The sequence below is a fragment of the Triplophysa rosa genome, linkage group LG23 (genome assembly GCF_024868665.1).
Source record: "Triplophysa rosa linkage group LG23, Trosa_1v2, whole genome shotgun sequence".
NCBI classification, from domain to species: domain Eukaryota; kingdom Metazoa; phylum Chordata; class Actinopteri; order Cypriniformes; family Nemacheilidae; genus Triplophysa; species Triplophysa rosa.
This window is the reverse complement of record NC_079912.1, coordinates 5,048,041-5,059,704: the sequence shown is the minus strand read 5'-3', so window position 1 is coordinate 5,059,704 and position 11,664 is coordinate 5,048,041. Positions and strand designations below refer to the sequence as shown.

At 39.5% G+C, this 11,664-nt stretch overlaps 1 protein-coding gene across 1 annotated transcript; it reads left to right on the top strand.

Moving 5' to 3' along the window:
* The first annotated feature begins 207 nt into the window (after positions 1–207).
* nell3 (NELL (neural EGFL like) family member 3) lies at positions 208–7,654 on the top strand. The gene is made up of 5 exons (XM_057322887.1): positions 208–238; positions 462–1,027; positions 3,929–4,482; positions 4,596–4,662; positions 4,749–7,654. The coding sequence occupies exons 2-5, from the start codon at positions 481–483 to the stop codon at positions 6,272–6,274; spliced, it is 2,694 nt and encodes an 897-aa protein (XP_057178870.1). The 5' UTR covers positions 208–238; positions 462–480; the 3' UTR covers positions 6,275–7,654.
* The last annotated feature ends 4,010 nt before the right edge of the window (positions 7,655–11,664 follow it).

The window sequence follows — 11,664 nt, the reverse complement described above, 5'->3', positions numbered from 1 at the left end:
ATCCATCATCTGTGCATGTGCACATTTTTGGCGTCAGAGACGCACATGCTTTTTGTGGCATTAAAATGTGTGTACTTATAAGTAGGGTGCTCAATAGGTTTTGAGACACAGCCAATGACATCCTCCTTTAGAAGTGTTCAGTGGGTCTCCCACTCACAGCAACACACACTCCAGTGGAGTAGAGATGCTCACTTCCTGCTGTTTATATTTTCATTGACATTCCTGAAGACAGCTGCAGGTAAAACAATCTCACGATTTATGTATATTAAAATCAAAACGTTGTCATGTTTCATGGTTTGAGTGATGAGGACTAATAGATGATGGGCTTTCTATAACAAAAAAAAAACGAGCGTGCTTTAATAAGTGTATACAACTTTATTCACTTTGTATTTTTGTAGAAACTGGAACGATTTTGACATTTAAGATAGCAGACGGCGTAACTGTTTCCCCTCTTTATGTAGGTGGATAAATGAATAAACGATGCCATCGCCAACAAGGACGCTGTTGCTGGTTTATGTTTTATGCGCGTTCAGCTCTGCGCGCTCGGGGGACTCTGGAGACGCCAGACCCTGCTCTGGATCGCACTGTCCTGGGGGCAGATCGTCCAGACCAGCGCGCCAATACAATCCGACGACGCAGAGCAGATCAATAAATCAATATCATTCACACTCGAGCTCTCATTCTGAACAGCACGCACCGCTTTCATCGCACCGCGGGCGGTCTGGAGAGCAGACGAGGGAAAACATCCAGACGCGCGTCGCTGGAGTTGTTGGTTCTGTGTGCGCCGATTGCGTCACCCCTCAAAGACAGCAAGTTATTAACGACACCAGAGATTGTAAAGGAATTGAGTGCCGTCTACCTCTGAGGGTGCGACCGAAGCCACGCGTGTCCGGGACCAGCCAGCCTCCCCTCGTGCATGTGGCGGACAGAGCCGCACAGTTTCTGGGGGAATTTCCGGACATTGGATATCCTGCATCAGAGTTTGGAGCTCCTCTGGGAGTGCAGCTCACTTGTGACATCAAACCAGGTGAATTACAACAGTGATTCCAGCTGTTCTGTACTTGAATCAGAGTATCTGGTTTCAAAACTGCTGTAACACTTCAGCAAACACTTTAGAGTAGAATATAGTATTACCAGTAGTATTTATTTAAAACTATAAAATAAAAAAACATACAAAAATACAATTTGTGTTGCTTTTACAAGTACAATGATTCAACAATAATTCCCCCGGTGTATGACATCACCACAGTATTTTATGGGCATTATAGATTGTTTTATATCTGTAAATACAGTGTATTTGGAAGTATAAGCCAGATTGCACATTTTTCTTCTCAAAAACAAGTAAAATTGCTTGCGTGAAACATTTACCGACATAACAGGCGAATTCTTTCCACAGCCCTTTAACACTCCAAGATGCACACGACAGTGTGGGGAGTGTACACACACTATCATGCTTCATAAAACTCATAAGCCTACCTCATTTTCACATCAGTACTGGAATTACCATACATCAAATAATAGCGAAACTTGACAGCTGGCCCAAGAACTATTATTGCAACCATGCACATCTGCTTTGGCTAGGGTTGTAGAGAACCACTGGCAGTCAACTATCTACAAAATTCAGTTTACTTTGATCCATTTCCATACCACTGAAACAGTCCTACCATAGGAACTGAAGAAAATAACACTCGGTTTTAAAGAAGATGAGATAAAATCACTTTTTGAGCGTCACGTTTCAGACTGCTGTTTTGACTGTACAACTTCAAAGCATTAATGATTTAGATCATCATTTTCAAAGCTTACACAACACATGCATGAGAGAAAAATATACGAAGTTATGTTCATTCAAAGGACTTAAATATCCTTATTATTTTTAAAGTGGCCGTCACTGAGACAGTTTCTGCATATCTCATGTTAATCTTGAGCACTTACAGAATAGTATTGTGCCCTTCAAATATCCGTAGAGTCTTTAGTTTGATCACATTCATAAAAGACAGATACAGCTGTATGATTATTTCCGAACCATACAACGCATAAGAGGGGGGTGGGGGCAGACCTAAAGCACGTGCGCACCCATTGCCAACAAAACACAGACATATGACTCAGTTTCACTTACCACGTGAGGTTCATGTCCGGCATCTTTTAGTAATGGGACCACTCCATCAATCAGTTTCAAACGATCTCCAAATCCAGAGTTATAACCACTGTTTATATAACATCCATCACTAAAATGCCGTGAACAAACAAACACACCTCAACTTCTCTCACTATCGCAATGCAGTCAAGCCCTTGCAATTGATCCAGAATGCTGCTGCACATCTAGTTTTCAATCAGCCTAAAAGAACCCATGTAACACTCCTTCTGATTTCACTTCACTGGCTGCCAGTTGCCGCCCGCATCAAGTTTAAATCTCTGACACTCTGGCAAATTCGCCCATCTACCTTAACTCAGTGCTCCAGGACTACATCACCTCCTGTCATCTTCGGTCTGAAAATGAGCAATGCCTGGTTGTTCCATCACAGCGAGGCACCAAATCGCTTGCAAAAACCTTTACTTATTCGGTTCCCCTTTGGTGGAATGAACTACCAGTTTACATCCGAACTGCAGCATCCTTCACAAAAAAAAACTGCTCAAAACTTCCCTGTTCCGCATTTATTTGACTAACCAATAACTCTGTATGTCTGTCTGTCTGTCTGTCAGTCAAAAAAAAAACCTTTTTGTTCTTTCTCTCCTTTGCTTACTCCAGCTTTAATCCTCCTAGTAGCATGGCCTTGTAAACTAATGGTACTGTTTAGCGCGTTGACAAAATGTTTATATGCTCTCCTACTTGTAAGTCGGTTTGGATAAAATGCCAAATGAATAAATGTAAATGTAAGAGTAACGAACTGCAGCTGTAGCCCCACAGCGCAGCCAATCTTGATGCTGGCGGTTGATGGTAAGCGGGTCTTCCTATCGCTCGTCGGTTGACACGTGGGCAGGCTATTTCTTTCGCTTGCCGTGGGCGTGCTATTCCGGGAGAATTTCCCAATAAGGGATTAAGAAATGTTGTTACAAAACAGATTTTCATGTTTGAAAAAAACTTTCTGAAACCTATATGAATGCTGGAGGAGTGTATCGAGCACAGAAATACTACGTAATAAGTCCAACTCGTTTTTTGACAAGTTGACCATGTCAAGCATGAGAAGACAGCATGTTTAACATTGTAAAGAAGTCAGAATGCATGAAACACTGTTGTACATCCCCTTTAATGTATTATAATATATTATATTATACTCATTATAATATTAACAAGATTTTTATGTAAAAAATATCCTAATCTAGAAGTGAAATCTATTTTCTATCTAGTCTTTGGACTCTCTTTTTGAAACATGTGATGTGTCACAATGAGGACCTGAAGGTTAACACCCACTGTTATGATTGGCTACAGTTTTGCATATTAAAACGCTGCTGTGATGTACTTTGAAAAAATGTGTAAACGATATGCCATAGGATAATACTTTAAATCTGTAAAATCAATATAAACTATATTAAAATATATTTTAAAGCTAAAAATGATACAACCAACATACATGTTTCACATTTCTTTCTGATTACCGAACATTTTCCACACATCAGGCAAAGTCACTCTGCTATCTGCATCAACTTGAAACTTTGATTAAACGATAGCAACAGTCGTATTCAGTATTATCTGTCAGGTCTTACTGGCCCGATCTGAAACTAGAATCATGTTTGTATGAATCTACGTCTTGTTTCAATACAGAACTTCTGTGTAGTGCCTGTATAAATCGATGCACACTTTTGGAATGCTTCAAACCGACCACAAATTCCTTGCTCACTCAGACATTCTTGTCCAAAAAAATCTCTATTCTAATTATAAAAATGTGAAATCTAAAGCTTAAATGTCTTCAACCGATTTTCTCTTTTACAGGAGAAAATGAAGTCCCTGCAGAGGATGCACTCATCTTACATCTACAGCTGACAAAGGGTCAAGAGAAGCTAGTCGAGACGTTAAGAACTCAGCAGGTGGTTATCCGCGATCTGCAGCAGAGACTGGTGGAACAGCAGGGGGCACTCCTCTCTCAACAGCGCGAGATCCTCGACCAGCAGCGGCGCATGTACGAACAGATGGATGTGGTGAAGGCTCAGTACGGTTTGCTTTCTGAAACCGTCAAACAAGTTTCTTTCCAAGGACTTCAGGGAGAACTCCAGAGCTATTTCGAAAGACACCTGGCCGGGCTTCAGAACCAGGCACGGAGCCACCTGCAAAAATCCTACGCTGTGCATAAAATGAATGTGGACGCTAAAGTGGTGGACGTGATTAGAGATGCAGGAAACCCATTGCTAGCCTGCCAAAGTCCTTGTGGACCTGAGGAATATTGCGACTTTCAGAAGGATCCACCCCAGTGTGAAAGGTGCACCATGTGTCCCCCTGGGTTCTTCTTAGTGTCGCAGTGCTCCCCCACTGCTGACCAGATGTGCCAGGTGACGGGGCTTCAATCGCATTATGCATGCAATACGTGATAAATTGACAGATCAGGCAACATTATAGATGCTCTGTATTTGAAATCAATTAAGTAACAAATTTTTATCAACAGGACAGGGATGAATGCTTGGAATTACCAAGCCTGTGTGGAGAGCGGGTAAAATGTCTCAATACCCCAGGTAAGAAAAGTAAAAGAGATTTGATGCCACTCCAAAAGTTTGCTTCTTTAGGGATTTACCAGGTTTCCCTTTCTTTTGTTGCTCAGGAGGGTTTCGTTGTTTGGGTGTGTCTGAGAGGGAGATTTCCGCAGGGTTGTGCGGTCACGACTACTTCTACAATCAGGAACTTCAGGAGTGCCAGGCTTGCTCGGACTGTGATGGTGAGCCTTTTGCGAGTCCCTGCACTTCCATCAGGGATGCTGTTTGTGGAACCGTATCCGAAAACACGCTCTCACGGTCTTGGGCTGCTTCCATTGCCATTCCACCAACAAAATCAAAGACTACTTCCATCTACCCAGGGATACAACTTAATTTCCATGGCAAAGAAGGAAACAACTTACTATACAACCATAAGGATTATCTGAACTTCCAACAACATGGACTTCTCTGGACAGACTACAACTTTGCTCTGAAGCACAGTTGCAGGAACTTTCTCCAGGTTGGCATGCGGATGAACGGTAGTGAAGAGGAAGGCCATGATCTGAGCGGGGTTCGAATAGAGCAACCAGAAAGGAAATTCCTCCAAGGTGTGGCTGTAAGTGCTGCCGTTGAAGTGGAGCCCAATCATACCCTGGCACTTGTCTTGAAGAGTCCCAACCAGTACTGCAACCAGAGTAAAGATTTGCAAGTGTATGAGCTCGGAGGATCATCATTCAGTCTGCTCTGGCTATCCCATGACACCGGTGCCGTTGCCATGACTGCTCAGATGTCCACGACAGCCCACTATCACAGTAACTATCGGCCAACCTTTCGTATAGCCACCGTCTCTGACCCCTACATAGTGGCACTAACCCCTGACAACCGTGGGGTGCGTTTCATGGAGAGCGGGGTGGTAAAGTTTGTGCTCCAACAGGCCATCTATTCCATGGGTCACACCTGTGTTCGAGAAGGGTTCTCATTGATCGCTTACATCAACCAAAATGGAACCAACCAGGAGGTTATACGCTCTTTCAAGTCGGGTGTGAACTACAGAGACACCTCCATCACGCTTTCTGGATGCACAAGGGTAAGCAATGGAGACTGGCTCAATTTTGAGATCTTGGCACCATCTCAGTGTAACATCCGCTACTTTGGCGACAGCTCTGGTATTAGCATGCTGAGCTTGATGTGGATACCTACTGCTGTTTCCTCTAGCCTAAGGGCCACTGTCTCCAGGACAGGCCTACCCTTGGGGGCAGTAAGAAATAAACCTCTTTTCTTCAGACAGATTAGTCCAAACACAGACCAGATGCGGCTTGCTGGTTCAAGTGAGCCATGTGCCCAAAGAAACTTTGTGTTTTCTGAGGCCGGGGTGGCTAATGTGGCTCTCAATCTGAAGCTGATCCACTCTTGTAGTGTAGTGAAGCTGACCCTTCACCGACAAGATAAAGGAGCTCAAGCCATATCCTTGGCCCAGCAGGTGGGGGGACAAATGCCTGAAGGAAGTGAGTGGGCCAGCGTGGGGCTGAGAACTTCCTTTGACGTTCAAAATGACACTGCTGTCTATGTGTCGGTGGACTGTGTTCGTGGACGAATCAATCAAATCACCCATGAGGGCGACACCAACATATCTATTCTTTGGGTGTCATCATGATACCAAATATCTCTTTAAAACAATCTAAGATCTAACTCTGCAATGAGAAGAAACTGAATGTGTTAGAAGAATGAACACATAAACAAGAAAACAGAAGAAACAGATTCAGTTCATGGAATGCACAGGTGCTATTAATTCACTTCTGCTATTTAGATTGTGTTTATTGTTATACTGTATAAAGTAATGGTAATGGGAGTGTAATGTTTTGTAATGATCCAGTTAAGATAAAAAATATAACTTTTCTTCTTGGCTGGAACAATGGAACTATAGCAATTTAATACAAATACTTCTTGAGTACTTTGGCTGGTTGAGCAGTGACCAATATTTCCCAAACGAGGGAATGTTTCCCATATCTGTTTGCTTAGAAAATCTATCTAAATGACTGTAAACAGTATTAACGTGTGCGTGTAAGTGTGTGTGTTAGATAAAAGAATGTGAGTTTTCTGTATGTATTAGGGTGACAATGTGATTTTTGTTGTTGCACTTTACTAAAGTGCAGTGTTGCAGAGTAAATCAAATGCGTTTATCTCTTTTTATATCTAAACTATTTGAATGATCTATGTGAAATACACAAGGGTAATTAATTAAACAGCATTTTTGCTTGTTTTATTACAGGAAATTAAATAATGAAATCCTTCTGTTAATCTTTATATTAAGTACAATTATGAATGAATACTGCTGACTGTAATATCCTCTTACTTAATAGTAATTTTCTTATAGTAATTCATACAGAAATTGCATATCCATAAGAAATTAAAATCACAGATCAGATATTTAATATTAAAATTAAATGGGGAGCAAATGAAAATTTGTTAATGAAAGTCTTGCTTATGTCTCCTGAATATCAGATGTTTCTACTGCGAAAAAGAGCCAAAAACTCACAAATGTCTCCATTAGTTTCAGAAGAGAGAGTCAATATTATTGAAGATCTCAACGTGAACTCAAACATTTCTCATTAAATTGACCCAAATCCAGATTATTTTCCTCTACAATCATTTTCTCTTCGTGGATTTGAACAATTGACTGAAACAACTGAGAACGTCTGAGCTATGAACGATCAACCACTGAGAAAGAAGTTTTCCTCTGGGATAGATCACATAAGCCACAATATTTGTCCATTCATGCTTAATATCTATTCACTGTAAGTAGCATATGTCTTCTATTACTCTCAGTACAGTTGCCATGTGAACATGCTGCCTTTGCATACCATGTGTAATTGTTTTTGTATGTGTCTGAACTAAACAAACATTTGACAACATTAATGTTACTCAGAATCTTCTGCTTTGTACTCATGTATTTTGATGCATTGACTGGTAATTTACTCACCCAAGTACTGTAGAAATTATGTAATTCTTTATAAAGCAAATAAAAGTCATCTATTTTGCCAGATAAGATAATATTCTTGTAATATTTTACGAAATCGCGTTTTGGTGATGTATGTGTAAAATCACATCCTAATATACATGAAATCCAAATTATTGACGATCAATCATCTTTTGATCACTTCTTTGACAGATGACAAACAGCACTTGACAACTTTCACACAAGATTATTGTACCCCATTTATCAAAAAGTCTCACATTTACTGTAATGTATTTTTTTTTAAGTCTAAACATTCTGGAAAGTTCTTGATACTGAACACAACTATGTGTCTGTCCAAACATGACTGATCGTGCTTAAATAACACTTGATGGATTGAGAGAAATAAAGAACTGGTGTGTGGGGAGCTCTAGTCCATGCAGATGTTTCATGTAAAGAAGATCAAATGAGATATCTGCATTTAAGAAAATATCTACGGCTGAGGAAAAAGACAGAAAGAGAAATGTCTTTGTAAGCACAAATACAGTAAACAGAAATATGATTGATAGTGAAATTCATTACAATCATTTTGTATCATATGGTTCATATTACATGTCATATTGTTTTTAGTAAAATATAAAATCTATGCAAACAGACTTTTAAAAGGAATCATAAAGATTGATCGTTGAAGAGCAGGTTTTCTGTATAAAAAGCTGTGGATTAAAGATGCAAGTCAAAGAGGAGCTTAACAGAAAACAAATCTCTTTCGACAGCATGATGATTTTGAGATTTTTCATGTTTACACTATGTTATCCTCTCCGTGCGAGTCCACTAATTTTCTCAACAATTCACATAAACCAGAACTAACGAACCCTTCAAACAAATAAATTCTTTTACAAGAAATAAATGAAAGCTGACAGAGGCACTACAGTAGGCTATACAGAAACCCACAGTCATAAGTGTTTGGCACAAGTAAACATCATATTAAACTTCAAACACATGATACAGTTTGTTTGGATGAGCTCACAAACAAACCTGCTGTGTGCAGGCTTGAAGTTTTTAAGAGATTTCATTTTAATTCATCTTGATCAAGATCAATTAAATAAGTTCAAACAATATTCTGGTTTAAATACAACTTGAACTACACTTAAAGGCAGAATAGGTGATCCTGTCTAGAAACATTTTTGTCATGCTGGTTGGAATCATTTTACATCCTGATAGCAATCATTACGTAAAGTGGTCCAGTTATATTTTTATAATTATATATCGTCTGTGAAAGGAGTAGGACCAAAAAAAATTTTGCCCAATCATTGCATTCGGCCCGAACACAAGTTAATTTGGGTTAATCCGTCTACACCGGACATGACGCGACAAAAGACATTAGAAACGCATTAGAACCCATTATAATTTAAAATTTCATCCACACTGGATGCAGTGCAGTGAGACGCAACAAACCCATAAAGAACAAGCAGGTTGTCGCATCGCGCTTGTCGCGTCTGGTATAGACAAGGTGTTAATCTATTTCATGACGATTACTTTCTCTCTCAACTCAAGTTTAACCCTGAAACAATGATTGTGACACATAAAAGAGTTGATGTTTGCAGCAAACAGTGTTCAACATGAAAATGAGTAACCAACAAATACAAGCTATTATTACGAATTCAAAACCATATTAACTGCAAAATAGAAATACAGCAATTGCTGACTGTATAAATGTAACCCATTATTACAGACTCACAATAAATTTGAAAACTCAAATCCCTACAGTTTTACTGAATATAAATGAGTTTAACATACTAGCATTAGAGTTTACAGTACAATATTTTTCCAGGAATAAAGGTGTCAAATATACTTAAACATCAAAGATAAAATAAAAATAGAGATGAATATTACTTCATTTTCTAATACTTAGATATTAACCCAATACTCCAAAAGATCCTGACAGAAGATATAAATAAAATTTCACAAAGTAATTGCAATGTTGTCTTTATTGTCCCTGTGTGCAGTTTGTTCAGTCTAAACCCAAACTTACCTGGGTAGTCACTGAAACTGGTTTTGTGCAACAAACCACTGGGCTGTGACTCAATAAGCTTTGCACATGTCTTGTGAATAATGTTTTGCCAAGCCTCCTTAAATTATTCTCAAAGCTGAGCTTCACTTTACACTCCAAGTCCAACTGTGCAACATGTATACAAAGTTTTAAAATATGTCAATTTCAATAAAAAGCAAAGATGAATGCTGTTTGTAATGAACCCTAGATAGAGACAGTGAGAGAGAAACACAAACACAATGTCACTGTTCTCCCTCCCTCCCTCTCTCTCTCTCTCTCTCTCTCTCTCTCTCTCTCTCTTTCTCTCTCTCTGTTTGTTCATTAGGCTGTTTACTGAGGCATGGTAATGAAGGCCAGCAGGTCAATACACACAAACAGAAAGAAATTCACAGTCTCATGAAAGCCTTTCTGTCTCACCAACCAGAAAGCTGTTTTTCTACCCGTCTGGCAGCATTTTCTAATAAACTCACAAAGATAAACTTACCATGTTTCCTATGAAGGACTATTAGGTGTCCATTCCCAACATTTCATGCTGTCTTTAGAGTTTTATTAGAACACAGGCAAATATCTGTCCAGTTTAGTCCAGTCTAAATTTAATAAGTTTGATATGCCAGTGCCACTGGGCATGACTCTGTATTTCTTGGCATATTTGTATTAGTGACTTCAAAACTGCATGCACAATACACTATTCTATGCCAAACGTAAGAACTCAAAATATCTCTGGTGTCTTTCTCTCCGATATCTCTGTTCTCTAGTTTGACATCAGTTCCTGTCATTTACATGTAGGCTATCTGAGTTCTGACCTCTTAAACACACGGCCGGAGTTTTTACGCATCAGAAGAACTCCAGGAGTGACAGCACATCAGATATACGGCTGAAGTGTGCAGTAGCTCCTCACTGCAGAACGCGACATCCAGGGGGAAAGGTTGGATCCAGATCCAGTCTCCTCCCATTGCATTGTCATTGGTCGACAGATAGCATGTCACCATTTACGCATTGAGTCGCAACTAAAGTTATTCTTTTGACGGAGAACAAACTTGCTGAAGACAAACGTTGGAGACCACGAGTTGCAACTTAGTCTCCAAATTGCGGCTAAGTATATAAAGTGAGAGGAGTTGGATCTGGATCCAACCTCGCCCCCTAGATCTTGTGTTCTGCAGTGAGGACCCTCTTGAAGTGTGCAGTAGTCCATGGGGTTGAATCTTGTCTTGTGAAAAACCTGCACAGTACATCTGGTCTGAATTAACTGTCATATGCAGCACAACAAAACTGGTGTGTGACAGAAGCTTTAAAACAAAGTCATGTTCATTAGCCCATTGTTTAACCCAATCTGCATGTGTTTTGTTTTTCAGAAAGTCTTAAAAAGCCGAGAGAATAGTTGCTGCTTGCATGCTTGTGAACTTTAATAATACCACATACAGTATAATGCTTCCTCTACTGGTCAAACAGACAGACTTTGTTGTTTTACAAAACATCGAAACTAGAATTGACAGAATTACAGTAATACATAAATGTGAAACATGCTATAGACAGAAAGGATTTCCAGACAGAAGGCTCTGTCACACACATACACGACTGACGTGTTTTATCTGCAGTGACGATAAGAAATGGGTCTAAAAAGATAAATGTGGTTTTCTATGTATAGCTGAGAGACATATATCTCATGGCTATATAGGGAGCATTCGTGCCTTTGTAAAGACACAGAACGTACCGAGAAGTATAGGCTACTGGAGTCTTGTAAACATTGTGGCTGAATGTCAAATACAATTTGTAACAAAAAAGAGCAAGAAAGACGGCTTGGGAAATTACTTCTATGCATGCAGAAACAGAGAGACAGGGTGGAATTATCTCATTGTTTTTTAACAGACAAAAGAGTTGAAGGTTTATTGACAATAATGCAAAAGATAGATGCTTATGCTGTCAAGCTTCACTAAGCCTCGTGTACAATGGGTACATTTACATTTAATCTACACAAAATGTGTTTTAAATACTGAGTTTGGCAAATCTGTGTTTTTATTCAATAACATGAGTACTGTCAAAC

Excerpts from the sequence above, each read along its gene's own strand:
- nell3 (XM_057322887.1), top strand. The coding sequence starts at position 481 with ATGCCATCGCCAACAAGGACGCTGTTGCTGGTTTATGTTTTATGCGCG. Across the intron at positions 1,028-3,928 it reads CACTTGTGACATCAAACCAG|GAGAAAATGAAGTCCCTGCA; the intron begins GTGAATTACAAC and ends TCTCTTTTACAG. Across the intron at positions 4,483-4,595 it reads CTGCTGACCAGATGTGCCAG|GACAGGGATGAATGCTTGGA; the intron begins GTGACGGGGCTT and ends TTTTATCAACAG.